At 37.8% G+C, this 23,401-nt stretch overlaps 1 protein-coding gene across 1 annotated transcript in view; it reads right to left on the bottom strand.

Annotated features, from left to right (window-relative positions):
• flot2b (flotillin 2b) overlaps positions 1–23,401 on the bottom strand; it is a 122,279-nt gene that overhangs the window by 77,374 nt on the left and 21,504 nt on the right. The window contains exons 4-7 of the mRNA XM_084329787.1: positions 21,524–21,647; positions 9,831–9,949; positions 1,527–1,640; positions 302–421 (exon numbers count right to left, since the gene is read on the bottom strand). Of these exons, the coding sequence (XP_084185913.1) occupies positions 302–421; positions 1,527–1,640; positions 9,831–9,949; positions 21,524–21,647 (477 nt within the window). The remainder of the gene's footprint in view (positions 1–301; positions 422–1,526; positions 1,641–9,830; positions 9,950–21,523; positions 21,648–23,401) is intronic.

The following is a 23,401-nucleotide window of genomic DNA, read 5'->3' as shown; positions in this document are numbered from 1 at the left end:
TATAAAGGAAGGAAGGGTCATAACGTTAAGTGAATGCACATTGGTGCCAAGTGTGGAAACGTTCAGTTCAGCCGACATCGAGTTGAATGGGATCAGTCATCTTCTCGTCATTTAAACAGGTTATTACCTCAGATGTCAGAATCATCGGAAATTGTTGCACTGTTAACTAGCTAACATTTGATATATTGGTTGTTGTATATTTCCTCAGATAGCTGATATATTTAGAATTTTAATACAGGCTTCAATAGAACTGGCACCAAAGGCTGACACCAAGCAGAGCATAGAACGCTGGTATTCTAACCTTGGTGTTGACTTGCTGGTTGAAATCAGCTTTCTGCATCTCCAGCTCTCGCTTGGAGTCGGCCATTTTGGTATCTGCCAGGAATTTGATTTCCATCATCTCCTTCTTACACTCTGCCTCCTACAAGGTGAGAGAAAAAAAGCAGACACATTCAGGTTTTTTCACCCTCGTCTCTTGGAGAAGTTTAGGTGGCAAAAGAATTTAATAAATAAAAAAATCATTGTATAATTTATCTTTTAATAAGCATTGAAAACGGGTCCCAACGGCCAGAGCACCACACAAGGGTCAATTAAATAACTATACATATTCCACTAGAAACATATAACTTGCACTATAAGAACTCCTGTATAAATATCACAAAATATTCTCTTTTTACATTCTTATGTGGAAATATGTGCTGTATTTTATTTGAATTATAGAATTCAAGTTCAAGTTCGTTTTTATTTGTCACATATAAGGTACATGTACATTACAGTGAAATGCTTGGTTCTGTATGAGCCCCTGAGAATGTGCTTCATACAGTAAAAAAGTAAGTAAAAGAGGAAACACTATACAATATACAATACAATATACAAACTAGAGTAATTAGAGTAATAATACTAATAACAAAAACAAACTTCATTTGTAAAGCACCTTTCATACAATAATTGCAACCCAAAGTGCTTCACAGCAGTTATGTAGACACAAAATAGACTTAAAATAATACAATTTGCATAATTATATAGACAACCATAAAATTAGAAGAGAAACCTTCCTGGACATTTATAATAGATTTCTATCATCACAATCTAAGAAAAAGAATACAAAATTTAATTAAGAATAGATTTCTGTCATTAAAAGTAGTTAAAATAGTATTCCAAAAGGAAAAATTCCTGGTAAATGTTGGGATGCACAGCTTTTTCAACACCGACATCAAACACACCAACATCTATACAGAGTACTGATTCGATATTTTTATAAATCGTGCAAAATGTTGTGTAATTCACTTTTTCTTTTCTTTTTATAATCAACATGGCTGCATACTACATGCATTAGGAAGATCAATCAAATAAATAAAAGCCATAATAGTTTATCAGAGTTATATTGATCATTTTCAATATAACTGCATAAACGGTGTCAAATAACAGCTTGGTGAAGTCATAATGCATGACTATAAAGATTCAATACAATTTGTAATTCGGACAGAATCCCCAATACAATTATCCGACCCAGACAACCTCCTTACCCGTATCCCAGCGTCTCTCTCAGCCTCTGCCACGCCGATGTCGGCATCCCTCCGGACGGCTGCAGTCTGGGTTTTCCCCAGGGAGCTCAGGTAGTCCAGTTTATCATACACATCCTTTGACAGACACAAACAAGCACGATCAGCACCAGGAAAACATACCACGACTAGACCGACACAGGATATCTGAAGATACATGGTACAAGCCAAGGACACAGGACTCACAGACAGTACAACCTGAACACACAGACAGTACAAGCTGAATGTAGCTAAGCACATACACACAGACAGTACACGCTGAATGTAGCACATACACACAGACAGTACAAGCTTAATGTGGTAATAGACAATACAAGCTGAATGTGGTACAGTACATACACATAGACAGTACAAGCTGAATGTAGTACATACACATTGACAGTACAAGCTGAATGTAGCACATACACACAGACGGTACAAGCTGAATGTAGCACATACAGACCGACAGTACAAGCTGAATGTAGCACATACACACAGACAGTACAAGCTTAATGTGGTAATAGACAATACAAGCTGAATGTGGTACAGTACATAGACATAGACAGTACAAGCTGAATGTAGTACATACACATAGACATAGACAGTACAAGCTGAATGTGGTAATAGACAATACAAGCTGAATGTGGTACATACACACAGTAGACAAAACACATAGTTCAATAGCAATTGCTTGTCAACTGCATGGTTGTATGTTTTGCGGCAAGGACAAATAGAGTTGCAAATTACCCTAAATGCACGGGTCCAGTGTAGCTTGGTACATCATATTCAATTTAAGAAACTCTATTAAGAAACCATGGTCATTCTGATCACACATGATTGGTATTCAGGGTTTCCACTAGCAATTTATTTGGCCGGGCAATGTGGCCTGACACGATAAAAATGTCCCGGCCAAATGTAAAATCTAACGTCCATATCATGTAATACACGTGGGTGCGGCCCCAGTCAAAACGGGACACAAATCTGGCAGAAATGACCAACAAACAGATACTCCTTATTGGAGATTAATAAAAAACCAACATAGACAGACACAACGGATCAATGTAACGTTAGCTGCAGCGTACATGCGGCCGCTGTATGTAATTTGTTTAAAATGATTGATATACCAACACAAATTAATAATCGTGCAGGATCAGTCTCATCGACCTGTATAGACCTGTATATAGTTTTACAAACGCCCCAGATTTTTTTTTTTTTTAATTGTATCTAAGCCTGTGGGCTTCAGTGACCACAACATTATTGCGTTAACCTTAAAGACGAAGGTTCCTAAGGTAGGACCCAAAATTATTTATAAAAGAATATATAAGACATTTTATGAGGATGAGTTTATTAATGATGTAAAACATTTACTCTGGAATATTGTGCTAGAGACAAGGCATACAGAGGCTGCATTAGAGAAGTTTATGGAATTATTTACAGATGTCTGTGACAAACACGCTCCTGTAAAGAAGCTCCCCGTCAGAGCAATCAAAACACCCTGGCTGGATCCTGAATTGAAAAACTGCATGAAAGAAAGAGACCAACTGAAAACAGTAGCTATTGCATTATAATCCAGAAGATTGGCAAGTTTACCACTCATTGAGAAACAAAATAACCAAAATGAATAGGCAGAAGAAAAAACATTATTATCAAACCAGATTGGAGGAGTGTAAAGGGGACAGTAAGAGACTATGGAAAACATTGAATGAAGCTATTAGGTAGAAATAAAATGGGCAAAACGCCATCATTTATTGAGTCAGATACCTTGGTATATTCATCACTAAACCATTTGATATTGCAACCCATTTCAACAACTACTTTGTTTCCAAGGTAAACACAATTAGAAATCAAATGTTGCCAATGAGTGGTAAAAAAAACATTATGTATGACAAGAAATGTCGATTTAAATTCAGGAGCACAAGTCCAAATGATATTGAAAAGCTCTCCTAGCACTTAAACCAAATAAACCTTGCAGTGTTGATAATCTGAATGGAAAACTGCTACAAATGTCTGCAAAATTTGTGGCTAAGCCACTATCCCATATATTAAATGTATGTTTTAAAGAGAGGGTCTTTTCTCAGCCTTGGAAAATAGCAAATGTAACTCCACTACCAAAGAACTGTAAAGAGCCATTTACAGGTTCAAACAGTAGGCCCATTAGTATTTGACCAGTAATAGGTAAGTTATTGGAAGTAATTGTTTTCAAGCAGATTCAAAAGTATTTCAACGAAAACAACATTAATTCTGATTTCCAGCATGGATACAAAGTAGGATACTTAGTCTACAGGAACTGCTTTAACATCTCTTACAGATAGCTGGCTACAACTGATCGATAGGAAGTTAGTTAGTTAGTACAGTGCTCTTGGATTTCAGTGCGGCTTTCGACATCATATATCATGACCTATTATTATTGAAATTATACAATTATGGCTTTGTCGACACTGCCATGGACTGGATGAGAAGCTACTTGTCTAATAGACAACAATGTTCCATGTTAAATATGGTAACACTCCAGTGTGGTATTCCCCAAGGAAGTTGTCTTGGACCCCTCCTTTACTCTATATTTGTAAACGATATGCCTTATGTATTGAAAAGTGCAGGTATGGCAATTTATGCTGATGAAAGAGGTTTCCCCCCCCCCCCGCCCTCTTCCTCCACCCACAACTTCCATCCCCCCACCCCAGTGGGCCCCTCCCTCGCCCACCCCCCCTGCTTTTCCCTTGTCTCTGATCCTGTGCTGGACCCGCTGCAGTTCGTGTACAGAGCCAATAGATCCACAAAGGACGCTGTGAACATGGCTCTGCCCTACACGCTGGAACATCTGGACTGCGCGGGCAACTATGTCAGGATATTGTATGTGGACTTCAGCTCGGCCTTTAACACCATCCTTCCACCCATCCTGGAGCACCAGCTATCCCTGCTGCAGGTGCCGGCCTCCACTCGCAGGTGGATTACCGACTTCCTGTCCAACAGGTCTCAGTGGGTGAAGCTGGGGAAGAGCATTTCCAGCTCTAGGTCCACCAGCACCGGTTCCCCGCAGGGCTGCGTCCTGTCCCCACTACTGTTCTCCCTGTACATCAACAGCTGTGTCTCTCTCCCGTCGGTCAAACTCCTGAAATTAGCTGACGACACCACCCTGGTGGGTCTCATCTCCAGGGGGGACGAGTCGGCCTACAGGAGGGATATTGAGAGGCTGCAGAGCTGGTGCAGTTGCAACAACCTTGAGCTCAATGCTCTAAAGACAGTGGAGATGGTAGTGGACTTCCGGAGGAAAGCAGCCCCGCCCCATCATACTGGGAGGCACCCAGGTGGCCTCCGTGGAGTCATGCCGCTTTCTAGGCATGACAATCTCCCGGGATTTGAAGTGGGAGCTAAACATCATGGCACTGCTTAAAAAGGCCCAAAAGAGGATGTTCTTCCTCCGGCAGTTGAAGAAATTCAAACTACCGAGGACCATGATGGCCCAATTTTACACGGACATCATTGAATCCATCCTCACCGACTCCATCATCTCCTGGTTCCCCGCTGCAGCGGCAAAATATCTCGCCAACGCCAAGCTGCAGCGGGTGATTCGCTCCGCGGAGAGGGTGATCGGCTGTTCCCTGCCCTCCCTCAGGTCCCTGCACGACTCCAGGGCGTTGAAGAGGGCAAGAAAGATCATGGCCGACCCCTCCCACCCCGGCCACAGCCTCTTCACCCTGCTCCCCTCTGGGAGAAGGCTGCGGATCCCAAAGGCTGTGAAAGCTTGTCACAGACTGAAGAAAATGTATGGAAAAATGTATACTCTAACACTGAGACAATTACCAATGTGGTTACACATATGGCTTAATAAAGGAATCTGAATCTGATACAACTATATATGCATCTGCTGAGAGCACAGAACAAGTGCATAAGATACTTCAGAGTGAATTATTTATGATTTCGAATTGGATAACTGAAAACAGACTCAAATTAAATGTAGCAAAAACTAAATGTCTTATACTCGGCTAAATATGCCTTAAGGTCGGATCATAGACTGAGTCTCTCATTACAAGACACTGGTATTGAACAAGTGAAGGAGGCCAAATTGTTGGATGTAACTATTGACGAGGCACTATTATGGTCTACTCAGATTAATAATATGGTTACCAGGATGAGTAGAAACATCTCCATAATAAGAAGAAATGCTTGCCTCCTAACGAATACAACAATTAAAATGGTAGTACAATCTTTAGTCTTGTCCCATCTTGACTACTGCCCAGCCATTTGGTCTAGCGCATCAAAGCAATTGAGCTTAGTAAACTCCAGCTCACTCAAAATAGAGCTGCCCGACTCACTCTTCACTGCTCTATAAGGAATAGTGTGGAGGGAATGCATGCTAGACTGTCGTGGATGACGGTGGACGAGAGACTAGCATGCAGTTTGATTCGGTTTTTAAAGAACATTTGTACCTTAGGTAAACCCACTCAATTGTATTCTATGCCTTTATCCACCAATGATAGACATGACCATAATACCAGACATGCTTCAAGTAGTCGCTTTACCCTACCTCTGCCTAGAGCCAACGCTCTAAAGAAAACTGCAATGTATAGAGCCATAACATTGGAATAGGATCCCATTACATATCATACGGACGGAAAACAAGGAAAGGAGCCATAATCCGGAAGGAAATCAATATATGTCATGCATGAGTGTAGCTGCAGCCATGTTATCCAAACTTCTTCTGTTTACTTTGTGTAAAAAAAAAAATAGTATTAGGTATGGTGAAATGGATTCACCTTTTGTTTTATTTTCTATTGATTATGTATGTAATATATGACTGATTAACACTGAATGTCTCATATTTGTATGTGTATATCTGTGAGGACCCCAGGAAGAATAGTCAACACGTTGATGATGACTAATGGGGATCCTAATAAACATAAACATAGTAAAGCTGGAGGTATCAGAACCCAAATGTCAATATGGTTCCATTATCAGGGTGTAACAACATCTTATCGATTGCCTCACTTGTGTGGAAGATCCGAAGGCACAAACAAATAGACGAGGCTCTCTCACTGCTGGGGCAGCTTTCATACCAAGGTGTTGAAGTGCTGGAAGAGTATGAGTTTGTTTTACCGGATGATTAATCCTGAACAAAAACGCCAAAGTGCAGCATTTAAACCTTTTGTCAAAATCTATTATTTTTTAATTTATATATGGACTCCATTTATATAGCGCTTTCATCTAAAGCACTTTACAATTTATGCCTCACATTCACCCATTCACTCACACATTCACACACTGATGGCAGAGGTGACCATGCAAGGTGCCATGGGGGGTTAAGTGTCTTGCTCAAGGACACCTCGATACACTACTGGGAAGAGCCGGAATCGAACCGGGAACCTTCCGATTACCACTCTATCTCCTGAGCCACTGTCGCCCCTATAATTATGGTTCTAATATAAATGTTATACTTTTTTTTATCTTGTATAGTTCATTTGATTTTCCTTTATCCTCTTAAATCTCTCCCATCAGCAATAACTCAACTCAACCACATGCTTTGTAAAAAACCTTGGAACTAGTCAAGAGATACACATTGTTCCAGCAGGAGGAATAGAAGAAAATAAATGTACATTTCATCAAGGCTATAGTTGGACCTTAGAAAAAAGGTATTTCAGTTTTAGAGTTGGTCAGGATTAGAATCTGTGAGCCGAGAACAGGAATAGCCCAATAATGAGCTTTACAGTGGTAATCCACAAGATTCTAATTTAAGATATCATTGCTGTTGCATTTTTGCAGTATATTGACTTGCTTTCCATCTTCAAAAGTAACTACTGAGTTAGTCCTCTATTCATTCTAAACAAACTGCTGTTGCTGCTGGTGATGTATAATATATATTTATTTTAAAAGGTCACAGTGAGGCTGTTCTGGTGCTGTTGTTATAATGGGTGCTCAAAGGGGATCAAGGTAGCACTGCTAGCTGTCCATTCAGCACCAACAGTGAGAGCCATACAGCTCCCAGTCTGTGTCAGCTGGCGCTGTCCAAGGTGCTGAAGTATTTTCTTCATTTTATTTTGTTCCTATTGCTGTCTTGTATTGTATGAGTGCAACTAATTATAAGTTCAGAATATGACACTCTTTTGCTAGACATGTACATTGTTTTGCATTGGGAAATATGAGTATTTAGCCCCATTGGTTCCTTTTCAGTTTTCTCTCAAGGTACCGGAATTTGGCACAGATTGATCTAATGTGAGTAGGTACTGGTAGTACCGACATAATTCCTACCCTTAATCCTTAGAAATACAGAGCAGGCACATTACACTCAAGTTCAGGAAAAAGTACAACGCCCATGTTCATCGCAACAATGAATAATTTGACAACAATGGAGTTCTATGACTTCTAAAGATAAGCTACGCCTGGTGTTGGCTAGATGGACCATACATGCAAGTAGGAGAAATGCATTGTAGGTTATGGAATTTTCCTTTTATTTTAAAGGTCAGATCAGTAAGGTATTTGATTGATTGAAATGCGAACCATGTAGACCCAAACCAAGTAAAATTTCATGGAATAAGGACATAATTTAAGTGTTAACGAGTGTTAACAGTCGTCACATAATCTATTGTATTGTGATGTCGTCACATTACCGTTCATTATAGTGTGGAATGTTTAGATTCAGCCATTAAGCTACCGTAATTCCTCTAATAGTAACCGGGTCTCAAATACAAGCCGGGTCTCTATTAATGGCCGGGTGCACTCTTGAGCTAAGCAATTATAAGCCGGCCTCCTAATACAAGCCGGGTTACTAATATACTGAGCTGCATACTGAGCTAGTTACTTGATTTCACTTTGAAAACGTTGAAATGACCAGTGACCACCTGTAATTGCACTGTTTACTATTTCATACAGTACTTGGTTTCAATAAATGAACCCAGTACATTTTACTGGGTTCAAACTGACACAAAATGTTGATTTATTCATTATGATCCGTTTGAAAATTTGAAATATAGGCCTCCCTCTTATACAGGCCTCCTCCTAATACAAGCCTGGTACCCGCTACAGTTGAAACAAATACAAGCCGGGGTTACTATTAGAGGAATTACGGGTATGTGCTTGTTCCACAGAGCCGACGTTGGTTTGACTCTATATGGTTCTCGTTCCAAACAATAAAATATCGTACTGATATGATGTAAGTATTTCCATCTGATCTAAATGAATAAAAAAACGAAATCTGAAAGTGACAAAAACTAAACAACACTAAAGACCGGCTAAGAGGAGGTTTTCTGCCAATCAATGGGCTTCATTCATGAAGCAATATAAGAACAGATTTCGTTCTTAACTAGCATTTCCTCTTATTTTGGTCTTACCTGGGATTCAGCAATGTTTTCTTATTGTTGGTCGAGAGCACTCTTACCCAGAGAAACATTTAAAAAAGCCTACCATTCCTAATAATAATAATACATCAGATTTATATAGCGCTTTTCCTAATGCTCAAAGACACTTTACAAAACAAACAATACAATACAATACAGTTTTAGTAGATAGATACAATAAAAAGATATATATATAAAAAGGTGAGAGAGGAAGGAGTTCATGGGTTGAAAGCAAACCATTGGTCAATTGCCCCCAAATACGACTTTATAAACCCAGAACTTTTCAATAATAATAATTATTATTATAACTTATTGCTTTTTTGAGATAATTTTGAGATCAGTCGCAAATCGCTTCCTGTTGAATGGATCAGACAGCGATCAGATGCCGAAACTCGGCTGTTTTACACACGCCTCATTCGCCTTATAAGGAGATGGCAGGCGTGTCTGTATGCAAATGTTTTGAGCGCGAACGCTCATTTGAATTTGAGAATGAGTGGGATTCATCATGCAACAGACCTGGGTAAGAAGAACAGAGTTGGACGTTAAGAACGGCTTGATGAATGTGGCGGTGGCTTTTCTTATTGTTCTCTTAACAGACAGGTAAGCAAGAATATAAGAAAAATAATAAGAGAGTATTCTTGAATGAGGCCCAATGGGTTTTAGATGGCTTCTTATTAGGCCCAGATTCCATGGAAACAGAAGACCAAGTTACATGGCTACATCTCCTCTGATTCCGCCGCTATGTGGAAAGTCTCTACTACTCACTCTACTTCCATATTGATCTGCATGCCAGGCATTAAAAGGATAAGCTCTTGATTTCTGGAACCCTATTTCTTACTTAATTAACTCAATTGACTCCATGGTACACACAAAATAAATTTCAGTGAGCCTCAGTCAGCTTGTACAGACAGGAGATTGACCCCATTGACTTGACCCCCTCCTCGAGGCACCCTTGACCCACCTTGATGGTGAAGCTGAGAATCTCGATGCCCATTCTGCCCACGTCGGGGGCTGCCACCTCTCTGACCAGCTGGGCAAACTGGTCCCTGTCCTGGTAGATCTGCTCCACGGTCAGTGTGCCTGCATAGAGGGAGGCGGGATAACGCGCAAATGTATACATGAAAAAGAAAATGGCATGTTCGACGGAAGATTGTCAAATGACCATAGTATTGTCTCCATAGCTATAATATAGAATATAGATATAGCTCTACAAACAAGGTGACGCACCCCTATCTTTAAAGCATGGCCTAGCTAGAACAGGATGAGGAAAATCCCTGGCGCTGAATGTGTTAAGGGCTGGCTTCCCCATGGCTCCTGTGGGCTCTCCTCTCAGCATTACGTCACGTTGTTTGCCCAGTAGGATAAGATTAGTTTTTTTCCTCTTTTTCACATTAGTTATGGGTTACAGGTTAAGTATTTGTCTTTTTGTTGTTTATTTTGGTTTTACATTTACATTTACATTTAGTCATTTAGCTGACGCTTTTATCCAAAGCGGCTTACAAGTTCTGTACGACAAGTCATCAGGAAGGGCACAACTCTGCTGAGTAACAATGTTCATCAAAGTGTTGAGTGCTACAGTGTAGGTTAGTATATTAGGACAAGTGCATGACAGTAAAGTTAGTTAGGATTAGTTTGTTTTTTTAATAACCATTTTTTTTGTGGTTTGTGGTTTAGTTGGGGGGGTTTAGTATGTTAGTTGTGTTTGTTAAGTGGCCATTAGAGCTGTCCCCGAAGCCTGTTTTTGGGATTCGAACTTCGCCAGGGTTTTTTCGAACGGACGTTTGAACCATAGTTTTTAATCATGCAAAAAATTTGCTCCTAAATATTGTTTCTGGTTCAGTACTGTCGAGTACGCACATAGCGCACATTTACGCATATAACGTAAAGAACACATGCGCATATTGCTGCGGTCAAAAATGGTTATTAAAAGTAGTAGTACTTACTTACTGGTCACAGGAGGCTTCAATAACGTTTGGATGGTAATCCATTTTGTGAATCCATTTGTTGAAACAACATCTTTGTTGGCTGACGGCTCCTGCTATCTTAACGTTAAAAGCTAAACATGCATAGCGTAACGAGCATAACATACCTGTGTACCGTTAAGTAACTGGTGTTCCGCTGGGAGATTTCAGCATCACTGCATACACTTGGTTTAATCCAAACGTCCATTCAGAAACGTTGTATTTATGAAATAGGACGGGTGAGTGTGAGTGAGTCTCTCTCTCTCTTTTTTGCATGATCGATTCATTTCCTGATCATATACAGTATGACGGACAGGTGACCCCTCCTCATCTCGACTAGTCTGTTGTGTCTGTGTTCGTGCATGACTTTCATGACTTTCAAATTATTGTAAACACAACATAGTACTGTGATATTCTGATATATCACATTCTGATATATATTTTCTGTGTAAAATAAATTTAAAGAATAAAATAAAAACGGAGGTTCGAACCCATTCATTAAGATTCGAGTGCCAACGTAACGAAGGTCCAAACCTTCGAACGTTTGGGCTCAGCCATAGTGGCCATTAGCCCACCCTGAAGCTAACTGCTCTAAAATAAATATATATATCAAATTTCCAGTCAATCCTGTTAAATGTCCAGGTTTTCCAGCATATATGGCAACCATCATCAGCTTACATCAGCAAACTAGGGCTGACCCCCATTAGTCGATTAGTCGACTAATCGGTCGAAAGGAGCCGTAGTCGACTAGCCAACCTCTTAGTCGAATACAAAAAAAAAATATATATATATATATACCGTATTTATAAATTCTTACAAAAAAAAAATTGTATCATTCTTTCCAAAAGAAAATAGGCCTAGAAGCGTGGCTAACGCTAATGGCACGCATACCAGAGGCTAACTGCCTACGAAAACAGGCACAGAGGCACTGAAAGAGGATTTCACCCATCTAATGAACACACTAGACTAGACAAATATCAAGATGTATCCATCAGTGGACCAATTGCATGCTTTTGCAGAGGACAAGAAGCCTTCAGTCGACTCCTTCAGACATTAAGCACCCCCCACAATCCAAATGGAATGATAAAAAATTTAAAAAAATGTAAACTAAATATTTAAAATATTATTATTATTATTAGTGTGGGTGACCTGGCGAAGCCAGGTTGCCACCCACACTATACATATCCATACTCTTTTTATTATTATTCTTTATTCCACCGATTTTGCCAACACACTCGTGCCAGAGCGTTCGCGCCCCATACACGTGAAAGGTATCAAAACGACCGGCTTGCTCCAACTCGATGTGCTATTCGAACTCGTAAAGTTTCACCGCACCGTCTGGCTACGAATCGACTTTAAACGGTAAAATTTCGGTCCCATTGGGAATGCATTGCATTTTAGAGTGTAGCAGCTGAAATAATCTTTTTCCCCCTACCTTGGGTGAATTGCGAGTGTGATCTCAATTTTGGACGTAGAAATAAAACAAACACATCAAAACGATGACACGGCTGTCATCCCGCTCACAAAAGAAAAATAAATGGAATTGGACATTTCTATCTCAACTGACGACCATTTGTTTGAAGGTTCTCCTCCCCATTGACCGCCATGCAATCGCACTCTAGAAATCACATTTTTCACACTATTTTTTAGCCTTCTGTTCCGATCGCCGAAGGAGTGCCACAATATCGCACGAATGTCACAATATCGCGCACAACCCTTCGCCTACTCGTTGTAGTGCTCATGTGCGCGTCACAACGCTTCATCTCTTATAGTTTTCTTTTAATCAATGTGACAATGCAGTCATGCATCTGCCTCCATAGAAATGCATTGAATAGAAAATATGCAAGTCATAGTGATTGCTTCACCTGTGTGGCTCATGGCTCACTCATGATTGGTTCAGCTGTGTGGCTCGTGGCTGAGCTGCCAATGACATCATCCACTTAACCCATCATTGGCCATCACTGTGTTGCAGTACTGAATTGCTGACAGCGCCCTCTGTCTTGTGGGTTGTGTCATTGTACTCAGTAGGGATATCCTCTTTCATTTTTCATTGGTCCATGTTGACCCCCTTTCATTGGTCGATGTTGACCACTCCCCCGATCATTAGACCACGCCCCCTTAGGCCACACCCCCTCAGTGTATCTCTTGAACCGTTTGTCGTAGAGACTTGCGGATTGTGCCATTGGTCGATGTTGACCACCTTTCATTGGTCGATGTTGACCACTCCCCCTGTTGACCACCTTTCATTGGTCGATGTTGACCACTCCCCCGATCCTTAGACCACGCCCCCTTAGGCCACACCCCCTCAGTGTATCTCTTGAACCGTTTGTCGTAGAGACTTGGGGATTGTGCCATTGGTCGATGTTGACCACCTTTCATTGGTCGATGTTGACCACTCCCCCGATCCTTAGACCACGCCCCCTTAGGCCACACCCCCTCAGTGTATCTCTTGAACCGTTTGTCGTAGAGACTTGCGGATTGTGCCATTGTACTCGGTGTAATAGTGTAATAGTGTGTAATAGTGTAATAGTGTGTAATAGTGTAATCGTGTGTAATAGTGTAATAGTGTGTAATAGTGTGTAATAGTGTAATAGTGTGTAATAGTGTAATATTGTGTAATAGTGTAATAGTGTAATAGTGTGTAATAGTGTAATAGTGTGTAATAGTGTAATAGTGTGTAATAGTGTAATAGTGTGTAATAGTGTAATAGTGTGTAATAGTGTAATAGTGTGTAATAGTGTGTAATAGTGTGTAATAGTGTGTAATAGTGTAATAGTGTAATAGTGTGTAATAGTGTGTAATAGTGTGTAATAGTGTGTAATAGTGTAATAGTGTGTAATAGTGTAATAGTGCAATAGTGTGTAATAGTGTAATAGTGTGTAATAGTGTAATAGTGTAATAGTGTGCAATAGTGTAATAGTGTAATAGTGTGTAATAGTGTAATAGTGTAATAGTGTGTAATAGTGTAATAGTGTGTAATAGTGTAATAGTGTGTAATAGTGTAATAGTGTGTAATAGTGTAATAGTGTGTAATAGTGTAATAGTGTAATAGTGTAATAGTGTGTAATAGTGTAATAGTGTGTAATAGTGTAATAGTGTAATAGTGTGTAATAGTGTAATAGTGTGTAATAGTGTGCAATAGTGTAATAGTGTGTAATAGTGTAATAGTGTGTAATAGTGTAATAGTGTGTAATAGTGTGTAATAGTGTAATAGTGTGTAATAGTGTAATAGTGTAATAGTGTGTAATAGTGTAATAGTGTGTAATAGTGTGTAATAGTGTAATAGTGTGTAATAGTGTAATAGTGTGTAATAGTGTAATAGTGTGTAATAGTGTGTAATAGTGTAATAGTGTAATAGTGTGTAATAGTGTAATAGTGTGTAATAGTGTAATAGTGTGTAATAGTGTGTAATAGTGTGTAATAGTGTAATAGTGTGTAATAAAGTGTAATAGTGTGTAATAGTGTAATAGTGTGTAATAGTGTAATAGTGTAATAGTGTGTAATAGTGTAATAGTGTAATAGTGTAATAGTGTGTAATAGTGTAATAGTGTGTAATAGTGTAATAGTGTAATAGTGTGTAATAGTGTAATAGTGTGTAATAGTGTAATAGTGTGTAATAGTGTAATAGTGTAATAGTGTAATAGTGTGTAATAGTGTAATAGTGTGTAATAGTGTAATAGTGTGTAATAGTGTAATAGTGTAATAGTGTGTAATAGTGTAATAGTGTAATAGTGTGTAATAGTGTAATAGTGTGTAATAGTGTAATAGTGTGTAATAGTGTAATAGTGTAATAGTGTGTAATAGTGTAATAGTGTAATAGTATGTAATAGTGTAATAGTGTGTAATAGTGTAATAGTGTAATAGTGTGTAATAGTGTAATAGTGTGTAATAGTGTAATAGTGTGTAGTGTGTAATAGTGTAATAGTGTGTAATAGTGTGTAATAGTGTAATAGTGTAATAGTGTGTAATAGTGTAATAGTGTGTAATAGTGTAATAGTGTGTAATAGTGTAATAGTGTGTAATAGTGTATAGTGTAATAGTGTGTAATAGTGTAATAGTGTAATAGTGTGTAATATGTGTAATAGTGTAATAGTGAATGTGAGATAGTTTGTAATATGTGTAATAGTGTAATAGTGTGAAAGTTACAAGTTAAAGAATAGTGTGATAGTGTAATGTAATAGTGTAATGTGTATAGGTGTAATAGTGTAATGTGTAATAGTGTAAATGTAATATGTGTAATAGTGTGTAATAGTGTGTAATAGTGTAATAGAGTGTTAGTGTTCATAGTGTGTAATAGTGTAGTATAAGTGTAATAGTGTGTAAATAGTGTATATATAATGTGTAGTAATAGTGTAATAGTGTGTAAGAGTGTAATAGAGTAATAGTGTGTAATATGTAATAGTGTATAGTAATAGTGTATAGTATAGTAATATATAATATGTGTATATGTGTAATAGGTATAGTGTGTAATAGTTACATATGTGTAATAGAAATAGTGTAATAGTGTGTAATAGTGTAATATATGTGTAATAGTATATGTGTAATATGTAAATATGAAATAGTAGTGTCAATAGTGTAATAGTGTGTAATAGTGTAAAAGATGTAATAGTGGTAATAGTGTAATGTGTGTATAGGTATAGTGATATAGTGTAATATGTAATAGTGTAATAGTGTGTAATAGTGTATAGGTGTAATAGTGTGTTATAGTGTAATAGTGTAATAGGTGTATAGTGTAATAGTGTGTAATATGTGTAATAGTGTAATAGGTATTAGTGTGTAATAGTGTAATAGTGTGTATTGTATAATATATACCCCACAACCCCCCCACAACCCCCCACAACCCCACAACCCCCACAACCCCACTACCCCCCACAACCCCACAACCCCCCACATCCCCACTACCCCACAACCCCCCACAACCCCCACAACCCCCCATAATAGTGTAATAGTGTGTAATAGTGTAATAGTGTAATAGTGTAATAGCGTGTAGTAGTGTAATAGTGTAATAGTGTAATAGTGTGTAATAGTGTAATAGTGTAATAGTGTGTAATAGTGTAATAGTGTGTAATAGTGTAATAGTGTGTAATAGTGTAATATTGTGTAATAGTGTAATAGTGTAATAGTGTGTAATAGTGTAATAGTGTGTAATAGTGTAATAGTGTGTAATAGTGTAATAGTGTGTAATAGTGTGTAATAGTGTAATAGTGTAATAGTGTGTAATAGTGTAATAGTGTCTAATAGTGTAATAGTGTGTAATAGTGTAATAGTGTAATAGTGTGTAATAGTGTGTAATAGTGTGTAATAGTGTGTAATAGTGTGTAATAGTGTAATAGTGTGTAATAGTGTAATAGTGTAATAGTGTGTAATAGTGTAATAGTGTGTAATAGTGTAATAGTGTGTAATAGTGTAATAGTGTAATAGTGTGTAATAGTGTGTAATAGTGTAATAGTGTGTAATAGTGTAATAGTGTAATAGTGTGTAATAGTGTAATAGTGTGTAATAGTGTGTAATAGTGTAATAGTGTAATAGTGTGTAATAGTGTAATAGTGTAATAGTGTGTAATAGTGTAATAGTGTAATAGTGTGTAATAGTGTAATAGTGTGTAATAGTGTAATAGTGTGTAATAGTGTAATAGTGTGTAATAGTGTAAGTGTAATAGTGTGTAATAGTGTAATAGTGTGTAATAGTGTAATAGTGTAATAGTGTGTAATAGTGTGTAATAGTGTAATAGTGTAATAGTGTGTAATAGTGTAATAGTGTGTAATAGTGTAATAGTGTGTAATAGTGTAATAGTGTGTAATAGTGTAATAGTGTAATAGTGTGTAATAGTGTAATAGTGTAATAGTGTGTAATAGTGTAATAGTGTAATAGTGTGTAATAGTGTAATAGTGTGTAATAGTGTAATAGTGTAATAGTGTGTAATAGTGTAATAGTGTGTAATAGTGTAATAGTGTAATAGTGTGTAATAGTGTAATAGTGTGTAATAGTGTAATAGTGTAATAGTGTGTAATAGTGTAATAGTGTAATAGTGTTTAATAGTGTAATAGTGTGTAATAGTGTAATAGTGTAATAGTGTGTAATAGTGTAATAGTGTGTAATAGTGTAATAGTGTGTAATAGTGTGTAATAGAGTGTAATAGTGTAATAGTGTGTAATAGTGTGTAATAGTGTAATAGTGTAATAGTGTGTAATAGTGTAATAGTGTGTAATAGTGTAATAGTTTAATAGTGTGTAATAGTGTAATAGTGTAATAGTGTGTAATAGTGTAATAGTGTGTAATAGTGTGTAATAGTGTAATAGTGTAATCGTGTGTAATAGTGTGTAATAGTGTAATAGTTTGTAATAGTGTGTAATAGTGTGTAATAGTGTAATAGTGTGTAATAGTGTAATAGTGTAATAGTGTGTAATAGTGTAATAGTGTGTAATAGTGTAATAGTGTAATAGTGTGTAATAGTGTAATAGTGTAATAGTGTGTAATAGTGTAATAGTGTAATAGTGTGTAATAGTGTAATAGTGTGTAATAGTGTGTAATAGTGTGTAATAGTGTAATATTGTGTAATAGTGTAATAGTGTAATAGTGTTGCGGGTTGTGTCATTGCACTCAGTAGGGATATCCTCTTTGATTGGTCTATGTTGACCACTCCCCCGATCCTTAGGCCGCGCCCCCTTTTTGTATCCTTTGAACCGTTTGTCATAGAGACTCGCGAGAGACCCTCTCCCCCGTTGGCCGGCGGTGCACAGGCGTCACCCACACTTTCACAATTTCCCCCGCGCGGAATTGTCTAGTGTTTACTTATTATCTATATTCTCAGATTTTGCCAACAAACTCCTCCCAGAGCGTTTGCGCCCCATACATGTGAAAGGTATCAAAACGACCGGCTTGCTCCAACTCGATATGCTATTCGAACTCGTAAAGTTTCACTGCACCGTCTGGCTACGAATCGACTTTAAACGGTAAAATTTCTGTCCCATTGGGAATGCATTGCAATTTAGAGTGTAGCAGCTGAAATAATCTTTTTCCCCCTACCTTGGATGAATTGCGAGTGTGATCTCAATTATAGACGTAGAAATAAAACAAACACATCAAAACGATGACACGGCTGTCAACCCGCTCACAAAAGAAAAATAAATGGAATTGGACATTTCTATCTCAACTGACGACCATTTGTTTGAAGGTTCTCCTCCCCATTGACCGCCATGCAATCGCACTCTAGAAATCACATTTTTCACACTATTTTTTAGCCTTCTGTTCCGATCGCCGAAGGAGTGCCACAATATCGCACGAATGTCACAATATCGCGCACAACCCTTCGCCTACTCGTTGTAGTGCTCATGTGCGCGTCACAATGCTTCATCTCTTATAGTTTTCTTTTAATCAATGTGACAATGCAGTCATGCATCTGCCTCCATAGAAATGCATTGGATAGAAAATATGCAAGTCATAGTGATTGCTTCACCTGTGTGGATTGCTTCACCTGTGTGGCTCATGGCTCACTCATGATTGGTTCAGCTGTGTGGCTCGTGGCTGAGCTGCCAATGACATCATCCACTTAACCCATCATTGGCCATCACTGTGTTGCACTACTGAATTGCTGACAGCGCCCTCTGTCTTGTGGGTTGTGTCATTGTACTCAGTAGGGATATCCTCTTTCATTTTTCATTGGTCCATGTTGACCCCCTTTCATTGGTCGATGTTGACCACTCCCCCGATCCTTAGACCACGCCCCCTTAGGCCACACCCCCTCAGTGTATCTCTTGAACCGTTTGTCGTAGAGACTTGCGGATTGTGCCATTGGTCGATGTTGACCACCTTTCATTGGTCGATGTTGACCACTCCCCCTGTTGACCACCTTTCATTGGTCGATGTTGACCACTCCCCCGATCCTTAGACCACGCCCCCTTAGGCCACACAGTGTATCTCTTGAACCGTTTGTCGTAGAGACTTGCGGATTGTGCCATTGTACTCGGTGTAATAGTGTAATAGTGTGTAATAGTGTAATAGTGTGTAATAGTGTAATAGTGTGTAATAGTGTAATAGTGTGTAATAGTGTGTAATAGTGTAATAGTGTGTAATAGTGTAATAGTGTAATAGTGTGTAATAGTGTAATAGTGTAATAGTGTGTAATAGTGTAATAGTGTGTAATAGTGTAATAGTGTAATAGTGTAATAGTGTGTAATAGTGTAATAGTGTAATAGTGTGTAATAGTGTAATAGTGTGTAATAGTGTAATAGTGTAATAGTGTAATAGTGTGTAATAGTGTGTAATAGTGTAATAGTGTGTAATAGTGTGTAATAGTGTGTAATAGTGTAATAGTGTGTAATAGTGTGTAATAGTGTAATAGTGTGTAATAGTGTAATAGTGTAATAGTGTGTAATAGTGTGTAATAGTGTGTAATAGTGTGTAATAGTGTAATAGTGTGTAACAGTGTAATAGTGTGTAATAGTGTAATAGTGTGTAATAGTGTAATAGTGTAATAGTGTGTAATAGTGTGTAATAGTGTAATAGTGTGTAATAGTGTAATAGTGTAATAGTGTGTAATAGTGTAATAGTGTAATAGTGTGTAATAGTGTAATAGTGTGTAATAGTGTTATAGTGCAATAGTGTGTAATAGTGTAATAGTGTGTAATAGTGTTATAGTGTGTAATAGTGTAATAGTGTAATAGTGTGTAATAGTGTAATAGTGTAATAGTGTGTAATAGTGTGTAATAGTGAAATAGTGTGTAATAGTGTGTAATAGTGTGTAATAGTGTAATAGTGTGTAATAGTGTAATAGTGTGTAATAGTGTAATAGTGTGTAATAGTGTAATAGTGTGTAATAGTGTAATAGTGTAATAGTGTGTAATAGTGTAATAGTGTGTAATAGTGTGTAATAGTGTGTAATAGTGTAATAGTGTGTAATAGTGTAATAGTGTAATAGTGTGTAATAGTGTAATAGTGTAATAGTGTGTAATAGTGTAATAGTGTAATAGTGTGTAATAGTGTAATAGTGTAATAGTGTGTAATAGTGTAATAGTGTGTAATAGTGTAATAGTGTGTAATAGTGTGTAATAGTGTAATAGTGTGTAATAGTGTAATAGTGTAATAGTGTGTAATAGTGTAATAGTGTAATAGTGTGTAATAGTGTGTAATAGTGTAATAGTGTGTAATAGTGTGTAATAGTGTGTAATAGTGTAATAGTGTGTAATAGTGTAATAGTGCAATAGTGTGTAATAGTGTAATAGTGTAATAGTGTTATAGTGTGTAATAGTGTAATAGTGTAATAGTGTGTAATAGTGTAATAGTGTGTAATAGTGTAATAGTGTAATAGTGTGTAATAGTGTAATAGTGTGTAATAGTGTAATAGTGTAATAGTGTAATAGTGTGTAATAGTGTAATAGTGTAATAGTGTGTAATAGTGTAATAGTGTGTAATAGTGTGTAATAGTGTAATAGTGTAATAGTGTGTAATAGTGTAATAGTGTAATAGTGTGTAATAGTGTAATAGTGTAATAGTGTGTAATAGTGTAATAGTGTAATAGTGTGTAATAGTGTAATAGTGTGTAATAGTGTAATAGTGTAATAGTGTGTAATAGTGTAATAGTGTGTAATAGTGTAATAGTGTGTAATAGTGTAATAGTGTGTAATAGTGTAATAGTGTGTAATAGTGTAATAGTGTGTAATAGTGCAATAGTGTGTAATAGTGTAATAGTGTAATAGTGTTATAGTGTGTAATAGTGTAATAGTGTAATAGTGTAATAGTGTGTAATAGTGTAATAGTGTGTAATAGTGTAAAAGTGTGTAATAGTGTAATAGTGTAATAGTGTGTAATAGTGTAATAGTGTAATAGTGTGTAATAGTGTAATAGTGTAATAGTGTGTAATAGTGTAATAGTGTGTAATAGTGTAATAGTGTAATAGTGTGTAATAGTGTAATAGTGTAATAGTGTAATAGTGTGTAATAGTGTAATAGTGTAATAGTGTAATAGTGTGTAATAGTGTAATAGTGTAATAGTGTTATAGTGTGTAATAGTGTAATAGTGTGTAATAGTGTAATAGTGTGTAATAGTGTAATATTGTGTAATAGTGTGTAATAGTGTAATAGTGTGTAATAGTGTTATAGTGTGTAATAGTGTAATAGTGTAATAGTGTAATAGTGTGTAATAGTGTGTAATAGTGTAATAGTGTGTAATAGTGTAATAGTGTGTAATAGTGTGTAATAGTGTGTAATAGTGTAATATTGTGTAATAGTGTTGCGGGTTGTGTCATTGCACTCAGTAGGGATATCCTCTTTGATTGGTCTATGTTGACCACTCCCCCGATCCTTAGGCCGCGCCCCCTTTTTGTATCCTTTGAACCGTTTGTCATAGAGACTCGCGAGAGACCCTCTCCCCCGTTGGCCGGCGGTGCACAGGCGTCACCCACACTTTCACAATTTCCCCCGCGCGGAATTGTCTAGTTGTTATTATTATTATTATTATTATTATTATTATTATTATTATTATTATTATTATTATTATTATTATTATTATTATTATTATTATTATTATTATATATTTTTTTTAGTCGACCAATAGTCGACTAACGGCAAATTTTGGCCAATCATAGTCGACCATCCAAATCCTTAGTCGGGGACAGCCCTACAGCAAACACAGTGGTAAGTCACAAACCAAACCATGTGAACAAAGTAAAAGTCCAAACTCAACAGTCCAACTGTACCTAGAATGGAGCGTAGATGACCCTCCAGGGTTTGCAGGACCACAGCCTTAATTTCAATCACCGATTTGCCAAGGAACTGCTCACAGGCTATTGCCAGGAGATCAAGATCAGTCATGACTTTCACCTAAGGAGGATACAGATGTATGGTTAAGGCTGAGAATTAGGAAAGATAATCATCTGGATTTTTCTTCCGATATAAATATAGGTTGCATCTGTGCACATAAGCAAAATCACAAATAGTACAATTGCTGTTTGTCGCATTGAACTACATGACAATGTAAGGTGTGATATCAAACCTACATGCTTTGGATTTGGACATTTAATGCTGAGAAATGTGCAGGAATTTAGCAAAATTGCAAGCCCCTGAAAATATTGCGAAGTTCACAAGATCGCCATTTCATGGAGGGACTATAATTTGTTCATATTCTGTATATTTTAGCACTATGTTGTAACTTTATTTATTAGTTATTTACTACTACTACTGCTACTGCTCGCAATGCCTAATAATCATTATAATTATATATAGCCTATATCAGAGGTTCTCAAAGTTTTGATGACTGAGGGCCATCATTGGATTGAGGGCCCCCAAAGAAAAAACTGAACACATATCACGAGTCATACCAGTAGCCTAGCAAGCTTTCAACAAGCCGTCATTCCTAACTTGACAGCTTAGTCCAGGGGGCACAGTTTTACCTTCTTAAAAGCAAAGTACTGTGTGAAGTTTTAGGTTGGTTTAAAACTGTATTGGAACTTCACAGAATTCAAGCCCATTCATCTGGCTAAGGGCCCAACTTAGAATCACTTTTCCAACTAGGCTAACCAAGGCATCTGCGCAGAAACCAAACCTGTCTCAGACTGACTCACATGGTCCCGGGGTGTCAGACGGGAGCGCATGCAGCCTGGTCACAATCAGTCCAAAAACAGTCTGGGATGGTACCGATGTCGTGGGTATGCAGAGCTTTGCCAGCTCTGCCAGCCTGGGGAATCCCCCCGAAAGTCACGGTAACATAGCTTTCGATCAACAGGGCAGTCCAGCTGTCTGTCGTCAGGGCAACCTTGCGACATAGCTCTCCCCACAAGCGCCCCTTACTCTGTTACGCGCGCGCAGCATGTCTGGCGGCCGAATCTATCCGATTCAGATACAATTGAACACAAACAGTTCCAAAGATATTTAATGTTTGTAGGCATATTTTCACACCACCAACAAAGTGCTGGGTCCATTGTCTCTTATTCGGAATGGATTTGGTGCCAGCTGTCATTTCTGACCGTCTCCTCTCCGACACTTGAGACCGAACGAAAAATAACAATAGGTACATACTAGAAATAAGCTTTTCAATAAATTCCAATCCCTCTCTCTATATAGAATATGTATATATAAAACGGTATCAGGGCTGTACCGAATAGTTCGAAGCTTCGTTCATAATGTTGACATTCAAATTCTAAATCAACATTCGAATTAAACATTTTTAATAATATATATTTTTTAGGGATGTCCGATATTGGCATTAAAATGTGTTATTACATGCCGTTTTAACATTCGCCGAAATGCTCGATTGTGATTGGTCAATAGCGCTCGTCAGAGGTCCGTTATTACTCGATAACGGACCTCTGCCGAGCAATAATGACCGCTGTGCGCAGCTGTAGCAATCAAGCCCACTGACACACACTGCATCAGTGCAGCCAATCAGACACACCTGCCGGCTGCCGAGCGGAGCTGCCGGCGATGACAGCGGAGCGACAGAACAGAACCGTGTCTGCATTTGATCTCGTCTCGTCGATGGTGTAAATGAATTATGTATATTAGTAAGTTAGCCCTGTAATAAGCGGGATAATGTATAGCTATACTCGGTCATTGTCGCAAAATAATTGACCTTCACT

This window comes from Notolepis coatsorum, assembly GCF_963971535.1.
Source record: "Notolepis coatsorum genome assembly, chromosome: 1".
Lineage (NCBI taxonomy): Eukaryota > Metazoa > Chordata > Actinopteri > Aulopiformes > Paralepididae > Notolepis > Notolepis coatsorum.
This window is presented reverse-complemented; position numbering and strand designations above follow the sequence as displayed.